The sequence below is a fragment of the Urocitellus parryii genome, chromosome 4 (assembly GCF_045843805.1).
Source record: "Urocitellus parryii isolate mUroPar1 chromosome 4, mUroPar1.hap1, whole genome shotgun sequence".
Classification (NCBI taxonomy): domain Eukaryota; kingdom Metazoa; phylum Chordata; class Mammalia; order Rodentia; family Sciuridae; genus Urocitellus; species Urocitellus parryii.
Window position 1 is genome coordinate 197,706,581 of NC_135534.1, and position 25,615 is coordinate 197,732,195.

General features: G+C 41.6%; 1 protein-coding gene across 4 annotated transcripts in view; it reads left to right on the forward strand.

The window, feature by feature from the left end:
• The first annotated feature begins 4,359 nt into the window (after positions 1-4,359).
• LOC113196643 (protein CutA homolog) overlaps positions 4,360-25,615 on the forward strand; it is a 32,396-nt gene continuing 11,140 nt past the window's right edge. The window contains exons 1-6 of one of the 4 annotated variants that reach the window (XR_003302581.2): positions 4,360-4,495; positions 8,274-8,422; positions 13,447-13,506; positions 15,242-15,287; positions 15,544-15,593; positions 19,528-19,690. Coding sequence is in view for 1 of the 4 variants with exons in the window: in XM_026408647.2 (XP_026264432.1) it covers positions 4,427-4,495; positions 8,274-8,422; positions 13,447-13,506; positions 15,242-15,287; positions 15,544-15,593; positions 19,528-19,630 (477 nt within the window). In the remaining 3 variants the exon portion in view is untranslated. Of the gene's footprint in view, positions 4,496-8,273; positions 8,423-13,446; positions 13,507-15,241; positions 15,288-15,543; positions 15,594-19,527; positions 20,359-25,615 lie in introns of those variants that run through there. The other 3 variants (XM_026408647.2, XR_003302577.2, XR_013343446.1) reach the window with 3 other exon arrangements.

Below are 25,615 nucleotides of genomic sequence, written 5' to 3' on the forward strand. Positions count from 1 at the left end.
TGGAACATCTCAGGTTGCCAGTGATCTAGCACCTCGGTCTGACGTCACGAGGAACTGTACTCAGTTACTCCTCCCGCTTTTCCCAGCAGCTTGGTGGACAGGCGGAATGGAACCCTCATAGGATGCCCAGCCAGCGGAGCCGAGAGGATGAGGGCCTGTCGGCAGTCAGACGGCCTGGAGATGGCCTCCCCGCCTTCAAACCAGACCTTTGGCACTGGAAAGAGCCGCCTTTGTGGAGGCCTCCCGGCTTTGTGCCTTGGGGGAACTTAGATCCTGGGCCACACGCCTGTCTGGAGGAGGCGGAGGGTTCTGCCTCGGAAGGCAAGATGAAAATTCTCGAGAAGCTGGACGAAGGCGTGAGTAATACGATCGTGGGGCGCCTTTTTGGTGTCGCCGAGTCAACAGTACTCGTGATGGAGAAAAACAAGAGGGCTGTTTGGGCCGGCATGGAGAGTGTTTTGCCCGACTGCTCCAAGATTCCGGTGAGGTAGACCCCAAGAAGATGGAGACCTCGGTAGCCATTTGAGAGGAGGGGCAGAGCACAGAAGGCGGCCTCTTGACTGCCACGGCCTCTGCACCCAGGCCGAACGCATCTGTATTGCATGTGGTGGAAACCAGTGGTCAGGGCGGTTCAGATATGTTTCCTGCGAGCCAGGAATGGTTTGAGAAGTTTAAAAATAAATACTGTGAAATATACAGTTGATGGGGAAGGAAGAACAGTTAAATCCTGAGTTGGCACCCAAACAGTCCAAGCAATTGGAGCGACTCATCAGAGAGAGAAGCAGTGTGCCTCAGCAGGTCCTCAATACCAAGGAGATGAGCCTAGTTTGGAAACGCATGCCTTCCCATACTTTTAAGGAAATAGACAATAATCTGGAAAGCTTAGAGGAAACTTAAGGACAGGATTTCCTTCATTTTGTGTGTCAATGTCTCCCGGGACAAAATGATGAATACATTGCTGCTTCACAAAGACCTTAATCCCACTTTTCTTTTGGAAGAAGATTTTTTACAATACCTTCTTTTTGGATTGGTTTTTATAATTAGATTATCCATGAAACCTAAGTGTGTTTAACAGAAAAAAAAAAAAAAAGCACAAAAAACTTGAATTCAGAGTGTTGCCAGTTGTGGAAAAAAGTCCTGATTACCCGGACTCATTATTTGCTCATTATTTGATGTTTTTGGGTTTCTTTCCTTGGAAGACACTAGCTTTCTCCAGCCCTTGAATCATGGTATAACTGAGGTATTACGTCAACCATATGTTTGACCACCTTGCTGACTGCATTGACAAAAAGCTTACTTTAAAAGAAACATGACAACATTGCCACATTACTGAAGTAGTGGTAAAAGAAGTGATGAATGGTATAAAAACAGCCGTTTTAAATAAGGCTTAGTGGAAAGATTGGAAGGATGTTCTTTGAATGCGTATGCATGTTTCCCCAGAGCTAATGAAGAAGTTGAAAAAAAATCTGTCTGCATCAATATAAAGGAAAGTGAAAATAATGAATTACTAAAGTTCCAATCTTTGGGAATAATTTAGAGTCTATATCCATAGATGATGAAGAAGACCAGTCCCCAACTAGAGGTAAAGATACAGCTAAAGAAATTGCTGTCTTAAATGATGCCTCAGATTTCATTGATTCTGCAGTTGATACAAATCCTTTCTTGGATTGAAGTTTGACATTTAAAAAAGATTTCAGAGCTGGTTGCCATTGTGCATGCCTGTAATCCCAGCAGCTGGGGAGGTTGAGGCAAGAGGATTGTGAGTTCAAAGCCAGCTCCAGCAAAAGCGAAGCACTAAGCAACTCAGTGAGACCCTGTCTCTAAATAAAATACAAAAAAGGGCTGGGGATGTGGCTCAGTGGTCCAGTGCAATCCCCCAAAAAAGATTACAGTAAATTGCTGTTATGTCTATAGAGAGGTGCAAAAGAAACTTAAAGGAACTGAAGGAAGAAATAAACAATAAAGGAAGTGATAAGGGAGAAATAAACGAAGTAAATGATAGAGATGGGTGTAGTATCTGTGTTGCAGGGGAAGTCTGAGTCTTACTCAAAGTCAGCCTGAATCAATTCCATAGGGAGGAGGAGAAGGAAAGAGAAAAGGTACAGAATAAAAAGCTTCCTGGCAGTGGCACTAAGACTTGATAATAGCTGAAAAAACTGTCAAAGCTATAATTGGAGTTCTAAAATCTAACCTTGGAATTGAATTTGGAATGAGTAGAGGTGTCTGAGTTGAAGGACAGAGTGGATCCAGAGGTTGCTTCTTCCAAATAACACTTCATCTTATTATCATTCTCTCATTACCTCAACATCACCTTCATCACTACTATCATCTTTGTAATCATCAGACACATCTGTAACACTTAGTCATTCAACAGATATTGAGTGGAAATTCTGTATAGAGTCCTGTTCTAAACTTGGGACATCAACTCGGGAAATATCTGAGGTAAATGGTCATTAACAGTACCCATTCTTATGGATGATTAGTATGAGAGATCATGGCCCCAGTTTATTTTAGAGGGCTTAAAATACAAAGGTTTTCTTAGGACCATTCAGCCTCTAACCATATATGTTAAATTTTTCAGTTACAAACAGGTGTTGGTGGTTGACATGAGACTGTTTCTTTTTGAAATGGTGACATGATCATACATTTTATAAAGCACTCAACATTAATCTGTTAATCCTCACTCCAGACATATGAAGGAAGTTATTAGCCCTCCATTTATCAAAAACCTCCCTTCAAACCCAGAGAGGTTAAGAAACTTGCTTGAGTCTGCACAGCTAATGTAAACAACAGGATTAGGATTACAAACGATTAAGTACTTTGTCAGACATTTTCATAAGTCTATCAGGCCTTTAAGAATTTGTAGTTGTTTGATCCTCAGCACCACAAAAAAAAATAAGATAAATTAAAAAAATAAGATAAATAAATGTATTAGTATTAAAAAAAATAAAAGAATTTGTAGTCTTAGCCAGGCCATGGTGGCGCATACCTGTAATCCCAGTGGCTCAGTTTGGGAGGCTGAAACAGGAGGATCTCAAGTTCAAAGCCAGCCTCAGCAAGTTAGCAAGACCCTGTCTCAAAAAATAAAGAGTGGCTGGGTTGTGGCTCAGCGGTAGAGCGCTCGCCTCGCAAATGCGAGACCCTGGGTTGGATCCTAAGCACCACATAAAAATAAATAAGTGAAATAAAGGTATTGTGACAACTAAAAAATAAATATAAAAATAAATAAATAAAAGAGCTGGGCATGTGGCTCAGTGGTAAGTACTCCTGGGTTAAATTCCCAGTAGCTCCAGAAAAGGAAATTGTAGTCTCAACAAGTGAGACAGATGAACAGGTGATGAGAATAAACAGGGAAGCTATGAACTGCAAATCTGCAAACAAGATTTTGTTGTTTTCCTTCCATTTTGAAAATTTTTTCAATTGTTTTTCAGTATTTCCTGTTTTGTCTAAGAAACTATTTACATACAATAGAATTCACCTGTTGAAGTGTCCAGTTGAATTTTTTTCATACCTGTGTAACTGCCACCAGAACAATTAAGATGTAAAATGGTTCCCTGAGACAGTTTACCTGTGCACTAAAGCTTTTCCTCTGTGCTAACTTGCCATCATTTTAAAACTGGGATATTTCACATTGAAAAGCTGCAAAGAGAAAATAGCATATGAAAAGGTGTATAGTAAAGGACATAAATATGAAGGCATTATAATAAAAAGGCATATTAAAAATTTGGAAACTGTAGTAGCAGTGAACTCTGCATTCCCAAGGGACAACAGTCAGCCCTTGGCTTGCTGGTTTTATGTGCCACTCTCCAAAACAAGCGCAGTGTGTCTTTAGAAGAGGACTGAGATTAACTCTGAGAAAGGCTCCCAGGGCAGTTGGCCTGGGAAAAGGAATGAGTTTATTAGGAAGTGAAGAAGTGGGCAAGAGTATTCTAAGCCAAAGAGAATTAGGGGAGCTCCTCGGAGGAGGGGGCAGTATGGGGGCCACATTGTGTAAGAGTTACATTCTGTGCTTCCCTTGTTTATAGGTAGTTTGAAGCTCTTTAGAGAAGAGTTTTGTGTATGTGTTTTAGTGTTTGTGTGCTGTGGTTTCTGAAAGTTTATGTCTTTATCTGTATGTTTCTGGGGACATGCCTTTTTGTTTGTTGGAATGGAAAGAGAAAATAGCATATATTTTTGCAAGAGTTATAGGTCTGAGTGCTTAGGTTGTAAGTTTCAAGGGAGAGGTGTGCCCAGTGAAAATAACCTCCCTTTCCCAGTTTCCTACAGTGTCTTTGGCCAGCCTGGCTGGGGCGGGGCATGCAGTGTGCAGACCAGAGGCCTTGTGGGGAAAGGGCAGATAAGGCCCTCAGTGCCCGCCCACCAGCCAGCACCCCGCCTGAGACTGTAATTCACTGCCACTGCCTTGTGCTAAATTACCAACAAAGCCATGGACAGGCTGGGATCACGGTGCCCTCTGCCAGGCTACTCGCGGCCCTCTGTCCTCATATGCTTTCTGGTGAGTCCTTAGTCTACAGGGTGAAACCCCCTCATCCTTAAACCTTTAGCCTGGGGACAGAAGGAGAAGGATGGAGGAGAAGAAGGCATATTTCTCTTGACTGGTCCTGGGGTTTTAGTTGGGGGCAGGTAGGTAAGATCCTTTGGAGATAGTGTTGTGGTTCTCAAGGTTACCACCATACCTTTACTCCTGACTTCTAGGGACAGATGAGTGTGCTGTTTCTTTGCTAGAGTGGGGGAGGGCAACGGGTATCTGCTGATAAAGTCCCACTTAAGTGTTTCATGATAGAGTCTTTCCTTTTCCTGTTGTATAATAGACTAATTTTTCTGGGACTGTTTTCTCATCTGAAATATCTTAAAATTGATGTTGGAAGTGAGAATGGGGAAAAAGCCTAGGAGAGGGTTAGAAGCCCTGGGTTCTAGCCCAGCTTACCCCTTACTTTTGGGAGTGATTGCTCCCATTCACTGATCATTATTTCCTTATCTGTCAAAATTGGCACAAATCAGTGGCTCTTAACTTTTGGGGACTGTAAATCTCATTGAATTGTTTTTTTGAAAGCTCTGGATTTGTACTCCAGGAAAATGTATAGATAAGCTCAATATTGCATTTGACTTCAGGGTATTTACAGATTCCTTGGATTACAGGTTTAGTGCCACTGGCTTTGGTGATTAGTGAGGCCCCTTCTGCCTGTCACAGGCTGTAAAGTCAACCATAGCCTCTGAAAGGCTGTGTACATATTCTAGGACAAAAAAAGGAGAAAGATTGAATACAATAGGAAATTACTGAAAGGGTACATAAAATATTTTACAAGAATGTTAAATTAGATAAGGTATATTTAAAAAGACATCAATATGAAAAGGTGTATAGTAAAGGACATAAATATGAAGGCTTTATAATAAAAAGGCTTTTTGTTAAAATTTATGGTGACTCTTTTCCTATGATAGTAACTGTTTTTGTTTGGGAATGTTGTGATATGTATATTTTTCACTGGTTTCACACTCATAACATGTTACTTTTTAAAATATTATAGTCCACTTTGGGGTCCAAACTGACCTTTCTTACTTCTGATATTTAACTGATGTGGCCCATAAACATTTCTCAGGCATATAGTCTGTTCCCAGATAGTAATGTGGTAGGAATACTCTGTATTTCATTGTATTCTGTGAATGGCACAACAGAAGGAGGTTTAGCAGCAGCCTTGTCTCCACCCACTAAATGACAATGGTACCTCTTCCCTAGTCATGACAGTCAGAATTGTCTCTAAGCATTGCCAGATGTACACAGAGGGGCAAAATCTCCCTGAGTTGAGAAGCACTGGATAAAACAAAGCTTCAAGGATGCCCTGAATCCATTCTTAGTCTTGCTTATTGCAAAGCATAAAAGTCAGAATGGAAGTCAGGAGTCTTGGAGGCAAGAATTGGTCTATCACTGAGTTTCTGTATGTTCTACCTTGGTTTTCTTATTTGTTGAATTAAGGGTTGTCTTAGATAATACCTGAGGGCCCATCTACCTCTTGGTTGGTTATTTATTTATTTGGGGGTACTGGGGATCACCAGGAGCACTTTGCCTCCTCAGTCTTTTTTTTCTTTTCTTCTTCTTCTTTTTTTTTTTTTTTTTAAAGACAGGGTCTTCATAAGTGGCCCAGGCTGGACTTGAACTTGCAGTCCACTTGCCTAGGCCTCCCACAATGCCTGGCTGAATACTCCTTTTCTTTAGAGTGGTGCTGGAAGCTTCTTTAGAGTCATGTAGCTGGAATACCATACAGTGTTCTGAAAGCACTGCTCATAGTGGGTGACGCAGAAGCCTTGCCTTCTTCACAAGGCTATTTAGTCTTAGCAACAGCATTTCACTTGTGTGCTACTAATTCACTAATCCACAAGTATTTATTGAGAACCTGCTGTGTGCCAGGAACTGAGGTGAGGAGAATGGTGAACTAAACACAGCCCTTCCTTTATTGAGTTAGTGATTACAAATTGCTTTTCCCATCTTGTTTGAACCCCTATCAGCTCTTGAGTTACGCAGCATGAATGTCATAATCTCCAGTTTTTACATCAGGATTATAGAAGGAAGAGGAAGAAACTTGGCAGGCCACAGACAGCTATCTGTACTGGCACTAGGATTTAAATCCTGCCCTCTAGTCCTTCTATTTTTTCCTGCTATGGTCCAATTGAGTTGTCAAAAAGAAATAACAGTAAAAGCTTCCTTGAAAAGCCTGGTTCTTTTTTTCTTGCATGGTTTTTGGTTTGGTTCAAAGAGCTAATATGAGACTGAGGCACTGTGGAGATAGTGGGAGGGAATGAAAAACCCAACCCAAAAGGCCTGAGGTCAAACTGCAGCTAAAGATATAAAACCACTACTCAGGCCCTGCCAACAAGTAGGAGCTAGGACAGAGGCGATAATGTAAAATGAGAAGGGAGGACAGAGGTTCATTTGAGCAAAGCCGGATCCCTGGCCTGGGAAGCAGGAGAAGCAGTTCTTGTTCAGCCTTGCTGAGTCCCTGCCTGACTCCTTGCAAGTTGCCTCTGTCCCTGTTAATAGCTCCATTATGTCCACCAAACGGAGAATCCTGGAATAGAAGGGATCTCCAGTTCTTTTTATTCCCCCCGATTTTGGATGTTTGTCATTAAAATAAAAAGAAGTTATATCTTGAATGCCTTTTCCTCTCACATGGTCAGTGCCACCTTAGTCCAGAATTTTTTTTTAATATTTATTTTTTTAATTGTAGTTGGATCCAATTCCTTTATTCCATTCATTTATTTTTATGTGGTGCTGAGGATTGAACCCAGGGCCCCTGTGCATGCTAGGCGAGCTCTCTACCACTGAGCCACAATCCCAACCCCAGTTCAGGATCTCAATGTCTTTTTCTTGGGTTACTAAAATGGCTAAGTAGGCTGCCTTCTGATCATTCCCCATTCCCAGCCCTTTTATAATGCTACTTGGCTTGGCCATATTATTATTGTCTTACTTTAAAAACCTCTAAAAGCACTCAGTCACCTGAGTGCAAACCCCCAACTCTGTGGCCTGACCCTTTTCTGTATAATTCTAGCCAACCTCATTTTCTCTGATCTACTCTTACTATCCCATGCAAATCTGGTACAGACTGGATATTTCATCTGTCCCTTGTACCTCTTGAATATGTACATATTATCATTTGCTTAGAGCACCCTCTTATAATCCTACTTATTTCAGATCCAACTCAGATGACTTCTTCTTTTCAGTCCTACCTCATTCCTTCTCTTCAAAGCTTTTTCCTGCTCCTTCTAGCACAGCTTTCCTCTTGGTCCTCCCAGCACAGCAGCCCAGGTTACATTGTTTCAGAATTGATCTGTTCACAAGCCTACTGTTTGCACTAGATTGTCTGACATTCCCTAATGCATATACAAATGAACGCAGGTGAAATTACTCCTTGAAAATCAATAGATTAAGAGTTTATCATTCATAATAATCTTCACATAATGATGGCAGTTCAGTGGATGCCCGTTAGTATCACCAGCAGTAGGAGTTTTGCACAATAAAAAAGGATTTGAAGTCATCCAGGCTTGAGTCCAAATCCTGGCTTCACCAATTAAAGCTATATGATTTTGAAAAAGTTTTTTGAATTGTGAGCCTCCATTTTCTTTCTCATCTAAAATATGCAGAGGAAAATATGAAAACTCAATGTAGATTTCAGGGGTTATTTTACAGATGGGGTTGGGGGATGAAAAAATGATATCAGCCTTGGTTCTAGTCTGCTGGAGATGGGAGTCACTGACCTGTGCTTTTCTTTTCCACTGTGTAGATCCTGGCAACTTCTTTTCTGATGTACCCCATGCTTAGGACCCTTAGCCTACAGCTTCACTCAGCCATCACCGGCAGCTATATCTCTGGCACACACTCCATCGTCTTTGTCAACTGTCCCAACGAGCAAATTGCTAGAGACATTGCCAGGTATAGTGCATGGGCTAAGGTGCTGCCCCAGAAGACTTGGGAAGCTCTAAGAAGCTCTAGAGGGACTAATTTGGGCCCTTCTCTTGCTTCTCACAAACCTGCCTGTCCAATGAACTCTACAGCTGTCTGCTTGGGGTGATACAAGGAGCATGGCCAAATGATCCCCCAACTGATGCTGCTGCAGGGCCTAAAAATGTCAAGTGGTGCAGGAGGGCATAAAAGGGATCTGAGGCCCAGAGAGAGGTGGTTTGCTGAAGGCGTTAAGATAAGAGAGTTGTGGAACCCTGCAGGTTTGTAATCTAAGTCTCCAAATTGCTGACCCACCTCTCTTTGTTCATAAGTAAGGAGGAGGAGGTCATTTCAAGTATTTGGCTGTTTTCTAGAAGCAGCTGTTACATACTAGAAAGAATACTGGACTAGGCCAGGATTTCAATGTGAATATGCCATTTACTATGTATGTGATCTTGGCCGAGCTGTGTCTCTTCTTCCACTTCCTCCTTTTCCTCTTCTTTTTTTTGGCAGTGCTAGGCATCAAACCCAGGTCCTTGAGCATGGTAGGCAAGTATGTACAGCCAAGTCACATCTGATTCCCTTCTTGAAGCATCAGTTTTCTAAATTATAAAACAGCATTATGCCATCTGCCTCACAGAGTGGTGGTGAACATTAAATGAGATGAAATATAAACAGTGCATACCCCAGTAAATATAGTAGGTGCTCAGAAAATGCTTATTATATCTGAATTTTCCCCCTTCTGTTTATAGATACAGGTTGAAGAGAATTAGTGAGGCTGAGAAGTAATGGCCGTGGCTCTGTGTTCCTTTTCTTCTTGCTTTACAACTCAGCCTTCTTGAAGTTAATAGTAGACTAAAACTAGTCCAGTGTCACAATAACAATCAAATGCCTATAGGCAGCCAGGCACAGTGACACATGCCTGTAATTCTAGCAGCTTGGGAGGCTGAGGCAAGAGGATCATGAGTTCAAAGCCAGCCTCAGCAATTTAACAAGGCCCTAAGCAACTCATTGTGATCCCATTTCTAAGTAAAATGCAAAAATGGGTTGGGGATTGCCAGCGCACCCCATGTTAATTGTGGTAGTGCTGGCATATGTTTGCTGATGGTGTCACCAGTGATACAATTTTTCCAAAGGAGCCGTCAACTGGCTTGGTGTCGTGGCATTTCTGTATCCTCCTCCCTTCTGCTAGTGATGGTCTAAAATTTGGGGGCCAACAGAGGTGAGGCAAAGAACCTCACCCCCCCACTGGCACCAAGGCTAAATTTGGTTGCCAACAGAGGTGAGGCAAGAACCTCACCCCCCCACTGGTGCATAGGCCTATCCACAAGTATGGCTGTATGCTGGACCGGTAGTCAGTGACTGGTATGATCCAATTGCAGTGGTATCAACCTAAGACAGGAGGCTGACGCCTAGAGGTCAGTTTTTCCCATGACGGGTAAGAACCATATGTTGAATTGGACAACCTACCAGGCATGGTCCTTAAGCCACATTGCTTGTTGTTTTATTAACCAGAAGGAGAGAGATGCTGAGGGCCATTGCCAAGTAGGACATTGCATGAGAGGTGACCTTGCTCAAGGACCAGGGCGGATCTGGGTTTAGGGAGTATCCTGCTCCTTGTGTTTAGGGCGGTTCCAGGTTTAAGGTGTACCCTGCTGGAAATAGGGCGCATCCTGCTGCCTCAGGCATGCCCGATCCTTGAGTTCCGATGAGTTCTCATGGGATTCAGAAAGTATTTGGGATTCAAAGCCTGGTGGAGTATGTGAATTTGGCGGGCAGAACGTGAATTTCCCTAGAACGTGTTTGTAGAGGGCCGGTGTGAGTTCGGGAATAAAGAGTTGCTGTTTGAATTTACAAGGTGTATGGTGGCTCATGATTTTGTGCCCAGCCATACTGCGGCAGGGGATGTGGCTCAATGGTTAAGTGCCCTGAGTTCAATCCTTAGTACCAAAAAAAAACAAAAAAATAAAAGAAAGAAAGAAAATGCCTGTAATCAGGTAAATGAGAAGTGGGCTGGTGTATAATGATGGTGCTTCCTAGGCTTTGGGAGGAAAGAGCAATGGAACTGTGTTGACCTGAGAAGAGTATTTCATGCCTCAAGGGAGCAGCTGCTGCTCAGCTCTAGCGTGGCTAAATTTGACCTGCAGGCCCAATATTGGAAGATTCACTTTTTTCTTTTTGCTAGAAGCTAGATAATCTGTATTGTTTGGGGTGTGAAATACATTCTATATTAAATATTGGTTAATAAAGCCAAGATTTTTTTGGGGGGTACCCAAGATTGAACTCGGGGGCACTTGACCACTGAGCCACATCCCCAGCCCTATTTTGTATTTTATTTAGAGACAGGGGCTCACTGAGTTGCTGAGGCTGGCTTTGAAACTTGCGATCATCTTATCTCAACTTCCTAAGCTGCTGGGATTACAGGCGTGTGCCACTGCGCCTGGCCAATGTCAAGATTTTTTAAAATGTCATGAGGACCAACATGTATCTGCTCTTTGAGCCACTACCCTGTGTGACCTCTGCACTTCTCCCTTCTGCTTCCTAAATCCTGAGCTCCCCATGTGTGGTTCTCTACTGGTTTTGAGGGTTTGTGTGTCTGTTTTAAAATTGAATTCAGTCAGCCTCTCTTCTTCCCTACTCTCTTTTATAATGCTCTAGGGATATATATATATATATATATATATATATATATATATATATATATTAGTTGTAGTTTGACATAGGACTTTTATTTTATTTATTTATTTATTTTAAGTGGTTCGGAGGATCGAACCCAGGGCCTCACACATGCTAGGCGAGCCCTGTACCACTGAGCCACAGACCCAGCCCTTTAGGGACTTTTTGTATAAAACCCCTCCATATTAAAGACAGGTTGCTATTATTAGTTGCTGAGGAGTTCATATTTGGGAAAGGGCTTCTGAGGCAATGTGATTATCTTCCATGGGTGTGTAACTTGCTCCTTGCATTTGCTTAACACCGGGAGAACCAATGAAATGTAATTTCGCAGTGAGTGGTTGAGTGAACAAGGCTCACAGCAGTTGCTTGAACAAGTTTGTGTGACAGGTCTCTTCTTACAGTTGATAATTTTCCAAGAGAGTAACAGTGGTGATAATGTCACGTGAATATGGAGCCTTAAATAGAATACTCTTCAGCTTGGGGCTCAAGGAAAAAGAAAAGAAGTCAGTTCTCTTGGTAACGGCTGAGGGAAAGAGGAATCAGTGAGCAGGGCTCAGATAAGGTTTGTTTGGCTAGGTCCAAGCACTTCAGAGAACAGAGGTGAGGTTCCCTTGGTTTCCTTTAAAAAAAGAAAGAAAGATGAAAAGGTCTATTTGCCAAAACATGATGCTTTTTTTTTTTTTTTTTTTTTTTTTTTTTTTGCTTTTTGCTTTTGCTTGGAATTGTATTAGTTTTGTGTGGTCACATGGGTATTAGAAGCATTTAGTGTCTAAATAATACAGTTAGAAGCATTTAGTGTCTCAGCTAGATTATCTTTGGTGGTTAAAGGTAGAGGTAGCATAATAAAAGAAATTATTGGGAATAGGAAAGGTTGAAAACCACTGGCCAAACCAGTCTTGTTGTATAGCAGGTCAGGTTGCTTATTTCCCCAAAGTAGGAGAGGGACAGAAAGAAAGAACTTACTTAAGATCCCATAGCCATCTTACAGCAGGGCTGGAAATGGAATTCGGATCTTCTTTAGGTCCAATGTTAATTACTGCCCAGACCCCAGACAGACTGGGCCTCTCCTTAAAACTTCCTTCCCATAGCTGCTTTTTTACTTCTCACCCAGAAAAGTACATAGAAACAGCTCTGTCTTCAGAGGTTCTATGCATGCTGTTTATGGACTGTTCTGAAGGGAGGTGATGAAGGGATGTCTGAGTCTGTTTTCTGTGGCAGTAACTGAATACCACAAGCTGGGTCATTTATAAACAATAAAGGTTTATCTAGATTAAGGTCCTGGAGGCTAGGAACTCCAAGAGTATGGTGCTGATATCTAGTGAGGGCCTACTTCCTGCTTTATAATATGGCAGAGAACATCACATGGTGATACAGAGCAAGTATGCTAGGTTGGTCTCTCTCCCTTTTCTTATAATGCCACCTATGCCCTCATGGTGGTGCCATCCTCATGACCTCAGGTAATCCTAATCACCTAAAAGCCCCACCTCCAAATCCACTAACATGATTTAGGGAATTCTGGGGACACACTGAAACCATAACTTCTGCCTCTAGCCACCAATATCCATGTCCTCACATGCAAAATACAATAAACCCCCAAATTTTAACTGGTTCCAAAAATAATACAAAAGTCCAAAGTGCATTTTCTCATCTGAATCAGATTCGGGTGAGACTGAAAGCATGCCTGAGGCAAATTTAATCTACTGTGGCCTGAAAAATCAAAGGAGCTACACACTTCTACAGCGCAGTGGTGAAACAGGCCATAGGACAGATGTTCCCATTCTAAACAGAAAAGTCAGGCAAAAAGAAAGGAGTCACCAGCTCCATGGAGGTCCAAAACCCAACAGGATGAACAGCATTAAATCTAAAGGCCCTAGAACCATCTTCCATAATTGCATGTTCCCCTTCCTGGATATATTGGGACAGGGGTTATGCCCCCAAGGCCTTGTGCAGCCCAGCCTCCACCTCAGTACAGCTTCAGCTCACTTGGGTAAGCTGATAGCTCTTACTTGCCCGCCATATAGCTCTATAATCCCGGGTCTCTGTGGCAGTCCAACCCCTGTGGCTCTACTAGGCATTGCCCTAGTGGATCCTGCAGCAGCTTCAGCCCCACATTTCCACGCAGCTATTAATTCCCAAGAGCCTCACAAATACTGTTAACAGGATAAAATTTCTAACACATGAAATCTGGGGACTAAACCAAAGCAGGGGAGGGACATCCTAAATTATTTTCTACTTAGATTTAGATTTCCAAGGTAATTCCCAAGAACCCCTGTTCCCATCCTTTCTCTTTAGATCCTGGGACTTGCTCTAGTGAATGCTACCTTTTCTCTTTGCTTTAGGGGCATACTAGATAAGAAACTGGCTGCTTCTGTGAACATCTTGCCCAAGACATCTTCACTGTGAGTTTTGCTATGGCCAATAAAGGGGAATTGGGAGTCTTAGGGTCAGGTCCTGGCTGGTGGAAAGAGCACTAAACTAATGGGAATTACCAAAGAATAACTCAAAGGTATTAAATTAGTCAGTGGTTCACAGTTGACTTATATTCAGAGGAGATCAATCAAGTAGTTTATCTCATCCAAGGAAAGCAAAAATATGCTGTTTATAGAGAGAGAAGGAAAAAGTAATGTTACTCTGTTATTGTTCACATCATCTATGGCAGTGGCTCCCAAATTTGGCTGTAATGTCAATTCCCTGAACTCCAGACTAGATCTGTTCAGTTAGTGGGTGGGCCCAGGCCTTTGAATCTTTAAAAAGCAGAACAAGGGTTAGGGAGGTAGATCAGTAGTAGAGCATTTGCCTACATGTGCAAGGCCCTGGGTTCAATTCTAAGCATTAAAAAAAAAAAATGTTATAGGTGATTCACTATTCATCCAGTCTGGAAATGAGTATTTTGTAACCAGAATAGAATATCAGCTTAGAATTCTTATATTTACCAAAGCTGTGACAGGGAAGGGCCCATGGCCTAGGTCATCTTAGATTTACCCTGGGTCAATGTACATCTCAGGCTAAATCTCTCCCTTTTCCCATGATGCTGTTCTTTTTTTTTAATATTTATTTTTTTAGGTGTATATGGACACAACACAATGCCTTTATTTTTATGTGGTGCTGAGGATCGAACCCAGGCCCCACCCGTGCTAGGTGAGCGCTCTACCGCTGAGCCACAATCCCAGCCCTATGATGCTGTTCTTAAACTCTTTTCTTCTTCTCTTTCCTCTCCTTTTTTTTTTTTTTTTTTTTTTGTACCAGGGATTGAATCCACTAAGCCACAACCCCAGCCCTTTTTTATATTTTATATAGAGACAGAGTCTCTATATAAGGGAGGTGATGAAGTGATGTCTGAGTCTCACTAAATTGCTGAGGCTGATTTTGAACTCACAATCCTCCTACCTCAGCTCCCAAGCTGCTGGGATTACAGGCGTGTGCCACTGTACCCAGCTCTTACACTCTATTCTGAACATCATCACTGATTTTATTTTTCATTTCTAGAAGTGTGTGTATCTTACAAGGTTTAATTCTCCTGAAGCCTTCTGAATTTTTTCATTCATCCATTCATGGGCACTCAGCTTTGAAAGTCAGTGATCATAGCAACACTAGTCAAAGGGTCGGGGAGGGTACTGGAAGCCATGAATATAGGATAAACATAGAAAGAACTGGAGATGAACTTGGAGGAGAAAAGATATAGAAGTATCTACAGAATTGTCCTGGGGTGGTTCCTCATGTAATCAGTTGGGGAAAACAATGAGGTGGCAGATGTCAACATGTGTCAAGAAAAAACATTTCTGGCTGGTAGAGAGCTTGCCCGCATGCCTGAAGCCCTGGGTTTGATCCCTAGGACTGCATTTAAAAAAGAAAAAAAAAAAAAGTCTCATGTGAAAACCTTTAAGTTTGAGGGACTTCTTCAAGAGATGGTGAACCTCCCACCTCCAGGAATGTTCTGGAAGCTGCTAGATGCATGTGTTAGAATGATGGAACTAGATGATTTGTGGGGCTTTGACCAACTCTAGACTTCTTGATATGGACTTAGAAAGATTTTAGCTTCCTTCTTAGTAAGTCACCTATTCTGGCCAGGTTTGACATTTAATTCCCTGGGCTCCTTTTATGAGCTTCACAATTTGGTTTTGCTTTCTTTTCTAGTTTTTTTTGGAAGGGAGAAATAGAAGAAGCCACTGAGGTCTTATTGGTAAGTAAGGATAGGAGAAGAGGTGGTCTGGGTAAGAGAATGAGTAAGACTAAGACCTTTTCCCAGGTTCCAGTGAAAATTAACATAAATCAATTGACTGAAGGTCTTGCTCACTTCAGATGCATGAAGTTCATTTGTGAGCTCCTGACATGACCTGGTGACCTGGGAGGAATGCTAACTGCTAAATGGCTAGGTAAATGAGCAGGGCAAAGCTGGGGCTCAGTCCTAAAGAAGTGGTTTTTTTCTTCCTTTACAGTTAATTAAGACAAAAACTTCCAAGGTCCTCATGCTGTCTGGCTTTATAAGGTAAGACTAACATCTCTTCACTCATTCTCACGACAGACAGGCAAATTCTTCTTCTGGGGACCAAATGAGTAGCTTCAGAAGCAGGAAATCTGCAACCTAGCCATCAACCTCCCATATAACTCTGAGCAAGTCCCTGTCTCTTTCTGAATCATAGATTTTCTATAAAATAGGGAGCTAGAATGAGATAGTTTAAATCAGTGGATCTCAAAATATTGGTCTCAGAACCTTCACACTTTTAAAAGTTACTTAGACCAAAAAGAGCTTTGTTGTGGGTTAATAAAAAAAAATTAACTGTTTTGAGAGCATCATTTTACAAACTAATTTCTGTCTCCAGGGTCCATTCATTTCCCTAATAATCATATATACACATGCCTATCTCCCTTCCCCCTCTGAGAAAAGGTTTAGAAGCTTCCACTTCTAAATTTCAGACATGGTGTATTCGATTTTCATGTTTCGGAATGTTAATAAATTTTGTGTCTGTTCTCTTAAAAAATAAAAGTTAACTGTTTTAAACATTAAAGCTGAGCAATTTTTAAAATGTTTTAGGTCATTAAAAATAACAGTAGTAAACCATTATATATTAACACAAATAGTGCTATTTATTTTAGTGCTAGAGTTGGAACCCAGGGTCTCCTGCATGCTAGGCAAGCACTCTACCACTGAACTTCACCCCCATCCTAGTCCTATACATGCATTTTTATAGAAAGCAATCATAGTTTCCAAAGCCAAAAACTAGTGGGAAAAATAAAAGAACTGAAGATGAACTTGGAGGAGAAAAGATATAGAAGTGTCTACAGAATTGTCCTGGGGTGGTTCCTCATGTAGCCAGTTGGGGAAAACAATGAGGTGGCAGATGTCAACATGTGTCAAGAAAAAACATTTCTGGCTGGGGTGTAGCTCAGTGGTAGAGAGGTTGCCCGCATGCCTGAGGCCCTGGGTTTGATCCCTAGGACTGCATTTAAAAAAGAAAAAAAGTCTCATGTGAAAACCTTTAACATTTTTGCAAAATCTGGTTTAGTAAGATAGCTAGATCTCCTCAAGAAGCAGCTTTAAGTGGGCTGGGGTTGTGGCTCAGCGGTAGAGTGCTTTCCTAGCATGTGCGAGGCCCTGGGTTTGATTCTCAGCACCACATAAAAATAAGTAAACAAAATAAAGGTATTGTGTACAACTAAAAAATAAATATTAAAAAAAAAAGGAGCACCTTTAAGTATTGGGACAATTTTAAGCTTACAGTAATGAATTCAAATTTTTCAAAATTCTAATTTTGTCTTAGAACATAATTTTATTAATGTTAATAAGTCATATAAATTGTCTTCATTTGAGTATTGGGTTCACTTTGTTTCTATTTGAGGAAATGTCTTCCTAATACTCAAGACTTCAGTTATAGTTTGTAAAAATGACAGACAAATTACAGTTATTCAGGTTTGAAAGCAAAAATGTTATGCAAAAAAAAGAAAAAGAAAAAAAGCATGTCTAGCTGGGCATGGTGGTACATGCTTAAAATCCCAGCAGCTCAGGAAACTGAGGCAGGAGGATTGCAAATTCAAAGCCAGACTTGGCAACTTCGCGATGCCCTGTCTCAAAATAAAAAAGGGCTGGGGATGTGGCTCAGTAGTTAAATGCCCCTGGGTTCAATCCCCAGTACAAAAAAAAAAAAACACAAAAAACCATGTCTAGTTTAGCTTGTGACTCAGATTGTTTTCAATGACTATTGAACCTAGGTACACAACAGAAATGCCTATGTGTACTTCCTGTTTTGCCATTCAGAATATTAAAAAGACATGTATTCAGAGGTCAAAAAATAATTCAAAAAAAGTAATTTTTACCACTTCAAAAATGTCTGACTTTTTAAAAATGCGGGTGTGAGGGCTCGGGTTGTGGCTCAGTGGTAGAGTGCATGCCTAGCATGCATGAGGCACTGGGTTCGATCCTCAGCACCACATAAATATAAAATAAAGATATTGTGTCAACCTAAAACTTAAAAATAAATATTTTTTTTTAAAAATGCAGGTGTGAAGAGTACAATGATAGTGTGGTTTGGTGCCACTGCTTGATATATGTAAACATGCAGGTAGTTTTACCCATCATTGCTTTTGCACCACTGTCACAAACATTGACATAGTAAAAAGATGAATGACAAATTAGTGTTATTATATAAATAGTTTTGACTTCTTAGACCCCATGGAAGAGTCTTGGAGACCCCTAGAGGTTAGTGGACCTCACTTTTAGAACCAGTGGTATAACCCTATATCATTCAAAGTATAAGTTTTGGAATTGATATCACTGGACACTTGCTAGAAATGCAGAATCTCATGGTCACCCCAGACCTATTGAATCAAACTACATCTTAGTAATATTCTCCAGGAATTCCCATAGTCCAAACCAGTGGTATTTTTCAAACTACCACTTTAAATTTGTTTAGGATGGGAACAAAGTATGATATTATTATTGTTGTTAGTTTTGAGACGGGGTCTTGCTATGTTGCCGAAGCTGGTGTTGGAACTTCTGGCTCAAGTGATCCTCCTGCCTCAACTGGTCCTACAGGTGCATGCTGTTGTACCCAGCTAGTATGGTACTGTTAAAAAGCACCCCAGGTTGACTCGAATGTGCAGCCAAAGATGTGAACCACCTATTCGGATGATAAAATTGTTTCCCTTCACTTTTTAGAGAACTAGGAATCTGTGGCTATAAGGCTATAGCTAAGTCTCAAATGTTGCTATAGAGAAGGCCCTTATGTTACCATCTCAACAGAGTTGAGGGAGTAAGACATCTTGGGTAGAACCTACACTGTCAAGAAATAACTTAACGCATCAGGGACAGCTTCAGGGTTAAGAGTGAGAACTCCAGAACTTAACCTCCTAATGTTGAAATGTGGCTTCCCACTGGCTAGTTGTACCATAAGTACATGCAGAATATCAATACTTTTTGTGCCTCCGCTGTCTTGTCTTTGAAATAGTGATCATAGTCATGTGTTTTGGAATTAATATGTGAGGTATACATATGAAATGATGCTTTGTCATCAGCAGCTCTTACTACTAAAGTGCTTATTAAAATATGCACTTTGGCCTCTTTATGTTTGTTTATAAAAACAGTTACCTAGATGTCCATGAAAAAATTCATTATCCTCAGAAACTGGATAAAATTTATCCAACTTACTCCACATGTTTAAGCACCTACACCCATGTTGTGATTTGTTAATCAAGTTACGTCATGAGAACTTTAAATTGATTCTTTCAGCAGCAGAAAGGACATAGAGAATTATTATCCTGTTTGACAAATGGGAAACTGAAACCAAATTCTCATGTTTCTTCAGTCGGAAAGTGAAGAGAACTTGTATTGTGTGACAAGAGCCAGGTGAAACAAACAGGAGAGAAGGGAGGGATTTCTGTGGCCTAGTGGTCAGTGAGGATCCCTTAGAACAGGCTAGTGGTTGAGCTGGACCTTGAGGGAGAGAAAGGCTTTTGATTGATCAGCAGGAGCAGGAAGAACTTTCTATGTGGGGAAGAATACAGAGGAATTGTGGGAGGGAATTTAGAACAGTGTGTATAGGAGACTAATGAAAACAGAGGCTAACATCTAATAGAATGTGTGCAGTGCCAGTTGGTGGACTAGGTAAGTGCTTTATATACCTTGTCTTATTTAGTCTCCAGCAATCTAATTACATAGGTATTATTTTTATCCCTAGAAAATGAAGTGACTTGTCCATAGTCCTTACAGCTAGTAAGGAAATTTAGAATTTGAACCATGTCTGTGAGACTCTAAAGCCACCTGATCCAGCTTAGCTTGTTGACAGCTAAGAAACATGGGCTCAGGAATGGTGGGCTATGGCACTAGCCAGGTAGACTGTCGCAGATTTCAAAGGGCCTTTCAGGAGGCTGGCTAGTCGGATCGTATCACATGGGTTGATTCACAGAGCTCTCCGTTCTTTCCAAAGGTTGGTGCATCCTTTTGAAATCCCAGAGGTCTTCAGTCTTCCCATGGACCAAGGAGATGTGCACTATTTAAAGTGGCTTGAGGAGGGCATGGAGGAAGACTGAGTAGGGAAGCTTCTGGTGCGTGCTGCTGGCTGCCTCTATCCCTCAGCTGCTGAACTCTGGGTAAGAGCAGGCCTCTTTCTACCTCCCAGCATCTGTGAATTCCAAGTTCCTGTCAGCAAAGAGGAGCAGCTCTGTGGGCTGAAGGTGTTCAAGGCTCCTAAGGCTGGAGAAGGATGGACCAGTCATACCAGTAAAAACCCAGTGGACCTTGTCTTGAAGTACTACTTTGTTTAAAGATGGCAGAGAGTGGGAGGGTGAGGATAGTTCTGTGTAGAGGCCAAGGGAAAGTAACAGTGAAAGTGAGGTTTGTCGTTTTTGGTTACTGGACTGACCTAGGGTGCCTAGGGTGACCTTGAATGCCTAGGGTATTATCATGCCCCAGCTTCTCCTGTGGAAGAATGGACCCAATGACCTTGTTCAACTGGAAGTATGTGCCTCATTCTAGAGCAACTGGAAAGTACTCAAGTACTTTGTTCAAAAGGATGCATTACAATGGTGGAATTTCAGGGATCAGCAGGATTATTGCTCCTAGTTAGAGATTTTTATTGTTCCTGAGTCTTGAAGAGGCGAGTCTGGGAGTATGTGTGTGACTAGGGGAACATTAGTGCTTAGACACTGCTTCATGGATTGCAGTAAGTTTTGACTCCTTCCTAGGCTGAATGTGGAAGACATCAGAAGGTTCTGTGCCTTGCTCAGTGAAGAGGTTCTGTTCCAGTCAGCTTTTTTGTCATTGTATCAAAATACCTTATAAGAACAATTTTAGAGGAGGAAAAGTTTATTTGGCACTCACAGTTTCAGAGGTCTCAGTCCATAGATGACCAACTCCATTGCTCTTGGGCCTGAGGTGAGGTAGAACATTAAGGCAGCTCAGGACATAGCACTAGGAAGCAGAGAGAGACTCTCACTCACCAGGAACAAAATATAAACTCCTTCAACTATACCCTACCCGCTTCTAGTCACAACTCAGTTGTTAATCATTCAAGTGGATTAATATACTGATTAGGTTAAGGCTCTCATAACCCAATATTTCACCTCTAAGCTTTCTTGCACTGTCTCACACATGAGCTTTTGGAGGATACCTCATATCTAAATCATAACAAGTTCTAAGCATAGAAATAGAAACCTGGGAACCTTCTAGACCAGTATTTTTCATATTTTGCTGTATAAAGCTTTAGTAACCTGGATTCCTGACTGGTAGTAAGGGCATAAAACTGGTAGTAAGGGCATCCCCCCAACCCACACACATACCCATACTCCTACCAGTGCAATTGTGCCTTCACTTTGGGGTAAGTTCCCTTGTAAGATTTGGAGTGTTTTGAAAATTTTCCTTATTGACAAATTTTAAATCACTACTTTTAAACCAGTCTCCATTTTATAGATTACTCAAGAAAACTGAACTGCATGGAGATCCAGAAAAGGGGTGGTATGCTGAGTTCCACATAGTACAACCATGACTGCTCAGCTGTGTTTGGGACTCTCCTGGGCCTGCTCCATGAGTCTCTGGTGGAAGAGAGCAGGGGATGCTGAGCCCTAGGTGGTGAGCTCCAGAGAGATGGCTCCAGCCTCCTTCATGAATCTGTCACAAAGTAGCTCCATTCTGAGGAGAACATGGGTGGTTTGGGTGGGAACTGAAAGACAGATGTGGTATCCTGGTCTCTCCTAGAAAGAGGGTGTGTGAGCTGGGTAGTGTCAGGCCCTCGTTCTGAAACCTGCTGTGCTGCTTCTACCCTAGAGTCCTCCAGATATCAAATGGGGAGGATCTCAAAGGCCCAGCCATGAAGACATTGTAGAGACTGCAAAGTTCTTTTTTTTTTTTTTTTTTTTTTGAGACTGCAAAGTTCTTTAGCTCAATTTGAGATACAAATCTTGATGAGGGAAGCAACATCACTGAAACAAGTTTTTTGTTTGTTTGGTTTTTTTTTTTTTTTAATGAAAGTGAAGCTATACTTAACTCTGTATTGAACAAAGAAATTTCCAAAGAACCATGTAGTTTTCACTTTCTTTTTTTTTAAAATATTGTTTAAGTTGTTGGTAGCCCTTTAATTTATTTATATGTGGTGCTGAGAATCAAACCCAGTGCCTCACATATGCCAGGCAAGTGCGCTACTGCTGAGCCACAACCCCAGCCCCTTAAACAAGGTTTTATTAGTTTATGCCCAAGCACAAAGGAGACAGCACATGGGACAGGGTTTCCAGAATGGCACCATGTGGAAGTGACTAATATAGTCTCTGGTGGCTGGTGTGGGGGCCCTGGTGGGTACTGCACACAGCTTAGGACTTCAGCACACATCTTGTCTGTTTTCTGCTCTCAGCATCAAGGTTTGCGTTTGATGTGGCTGTGTGCCCCTGTGCAATGGGTACATTTGCTCTTGACTCCCAAAAGGTGGCAGAGGTGCTCACAACTGCTGCCCTGTACAGGCTGCAGGAAACCCCCTCAGTGAGCTTTGAGGGAATTTGGTGACTTTTAGGTCTGGCTATTTGCAAAAATAATTTATGCCTAAAAGAAACACAGAAAAGCACAGAAAAATGGAATAACACCCTCTGGGGAGTGTTGGACCCCCTCCTATTCTAGCTTACTTCTAAAGGTCCAGAGGATGCCAGTGGTAATTTCAGGGGCTGCCTGAAAAGAGGAATAGAGCTAATGATGATGTCCCTTGTTGATTTTTTCTTTTCTTTTTAACAGCAGATCAGCTTCTGATACTTAGGCAAATCTTGTGTAAAGTAAACCCTACTTAAAAATGTACTGAGGACCCCAAATGGACTGACTCTATTGCTTTTAGGATAAAGTCCAATTTCTAGGTCTGGCCTTCTAGCCCTTCACAATCTTTACTCACCTTTTCCATCATCCCCCTTGACCTCTCCTTTCCTACTCTGGCTAACAGATGGCTCACTGTGCTGTTGATGTTATTCCTGTGTTCATGCTGTCCCCTCTGTCTGGAATGCCCTCTGCCTAAATGCCTATGACAATGCCTATGACATGTGACTGCTCCTTTGTAAGACCTTTCTGAGGCCTTGCCAGCTGTAAGGACTCTATCCTGCCTTGGTGTTCCCTTTATCTTTCTGCATCAAAGTTGGCCTTGTATCGCAGGATTGTGAGTTGCTGGAGGTCAGGGGCACGACTGAAATCTACTTGACCTCTTGCACAGGGTTTGGCAGATATTTCTGAGGCTGATGTTCCAAGGAATTAAATGATCAAAGCTTTCTCTACTGTACATACTCACTATTAAGTTGTTGAATTGGCAAAATTCAACTTTTCTTTGAATTTCTTAAAGTGGGACAATTCCAAAGAAGATTTTTCTATCTGTTGTCTTTATTGAATCATCTTTTGTGTTATTATATTGCAGAAAACTTGCTTGGTAGCCTGCCTTTGTCTCAGTGTCCAAAGTTGACTATGTAGTACACTGGAGGGGAGAGGGACATTTACTAAATAGCAGCTCTGTCCACTATGTACTGCCCTAGCTTCTTAACATTATCTTATAAGAATATATAAATAATATATATTCTTATACTATATTTCAGTTGTTCTTATTTGTTACCCTCATTTTGCAGATGAAATCTGAGATCAGAAAGTAGCACTTACATGTGAACCCAATCTCTGATTCAAAACTTAAAGCTTTTACTTTACATCGAAAGAGGCTGAATAGATCCCTTTGAAGGTCACAGGCTCAGAGAACCTGCTGTAGCCAGCTCTAAAGGAAGAGTTATTTTTGTTTGGTTTGGTACTGGGGATTGAACCCAGGTGCACTTTACCACTGAGCTACACCCCTAACCCTTTTTATTTTTTGAGACAGTCTCACTAAGTTGCTGAGACTTGCCTGGAGCTTGGGATCCTCTTGCCCCAGTCCCCCAAGTTGCTGGATCATAGGCATGCACCACCGCACCCAGCAGTTATTAGTTCTTAAAACATAGAAGCCAGTTGGCCTGGCCTTTGGGCATGTATTTCACTGTGTACTCCTTACCACAGATCTGGCGGCTCGTGACCCATTCCATAGATGAAGGGGTAGAGGTGTCCAGTGATGTTTAGGGTCTGTGTAACTCCAGTCTACATGGTGTGGCTGCCATCCCACACCACCCTCCCAGAACGATGCTGTAGAAGCCAGAGCTGGGTCCTAGACCAGAGTCTCCGTATGGGAACTCCTTTCCAGAATTTCTTAGATAACATGCTTTTTTTTTTTTTTAATCCAGAATCCCTAGAAAAATCAATTGAGGAAATGAGGGAAAGTATCATAATTATCCTGTGAATACTAAAGCTTATTAGTATGGAAAGATTACTGATTTGAAAGAATACACCTTGGGGCTGGGGATGTGGCTCAAGCGGTAGCACGCTCGCCTGGCATGCGTGCAGCCCGGGTTGGATCCTCAGCACCACATACAAACAAAGATGTTGTGTCCGCCGAAAACTAAAAACAATAAATATTTTAAAAATTCTCTCTCTTTCTCTCTCACTCTTTCTTTAAAAAAAAAAAAAAAAAAAGAAAGAAAGAAAGAAAGAATCCACCTTAATTGAGCAAAAAACAAGAGCAGGAAATACTAACATGCTGAGCTGAAGCGAGAGCCCAGGCCTGGCTTGTGAGAGGGAAACTGTCGCCATCGAATTAGTTGATCTTGCTTTTTGGTTGTTGCCATGTTAGAAGTGTGTATGTCTGGTCCTGTCTGCTGCTATCAGGGAGTTTTTCTTGTAAATAAAATAATTTTGTACACATAGTATATATTATACAAATCCTGTGAGTGGTGCTCCAAAAAATAAACTTTAGATGCAAAATAGATTCTTAAGTTAGTTATTTGGACATGTGATTGATTTTAAGTGCTGTTAACCTTTCTAGGATATTCAAATGTCACATTATTTGGATAGTTTCTAACAGATGCTCCAGCATTTAATTTTCCCTACAGGCTAGTCCTTTGTAAATAGTACTAAGCTTAATATGCCTACTAGACAAAATTTTGTCAGATACTGAGAGGAGTATGAAGAGTGAAGTATCTTAAAAACATTTGGGGTTTGGAATTTCTAGAAATTCTAATCTCTCATTCCTGAATTCCAAAGGTAAATGCTGTGAATTGGGAAACACTGCCCTAGACCACAGAGAAGCAGGTACCCTCCAACCCAAGAGGCCCACAGGTCTCAGGTGCATCTAGATAGCTGCTCACAGAAGAAACCACCCCCTCCCCTGGCTCCCACTGTGGCTTTATTTCTAGGACAGCTAAAGGGTGGAAGCCAAAGGAGCAGTACCAAAGACACAGGGTAGGAGTTATCAGTACACCTAAGCAGCCCTCCGCTCAGGATTAACAGGGCACACTTCCACCTGGAACCAGGTGAATTTATGGGTGTCATCTCCCTGAAACCAACCTTCTCCCTACACCTTCACATTTTTTCTCTGTCTAAACAATACTAAAGAGATTTATTTTGAAATAATATTGTCATATATGTTAAGGGTCCCTTCCCAACCTTGGGGAGCCAGGTGCTGTGGCAATTATTGCTGGAATTTGAAGGGTGAGAAAATGGAAGGAATCTGACTAGTGCTACTGTTTGAAACCATCAGAGCTGGGTTCTGGAACTCAGTTTCTAGAAGTGTATGCCTGTGTGTGCTGAGCAATGTTTGCAGTGTCTGCACTTAGGCATTTTAGCAGGTTCAATATCTAAGTTCATGTTTTATCTTTTACCTGCAGCCTTCAGCTAGGTTGTATCCTTATGGGTCATGTACTCAGCAGATAAAAGGCCCTACATTTTCTCTGACAATAAGGGTGGGAACATTACTGAATGTTATAGGGAGTGGTAAGGTGGCCACAGGATGGGGTCCTGCCATCCTCCTCTAAGCTGCAGGAAGCCAACTGCAGAAGCCAGAATCAGTTCTTCTGTGTTCAGCAGCTGGCAGTTCACCACTCAGTACAGATAATTCTCAAAGGGAACTTTTACATTGTAAACCAGACACATTAATTATAAATTTAATATAACAAAATGTTATTAAAAGCAGCAATTCAAAACCATGT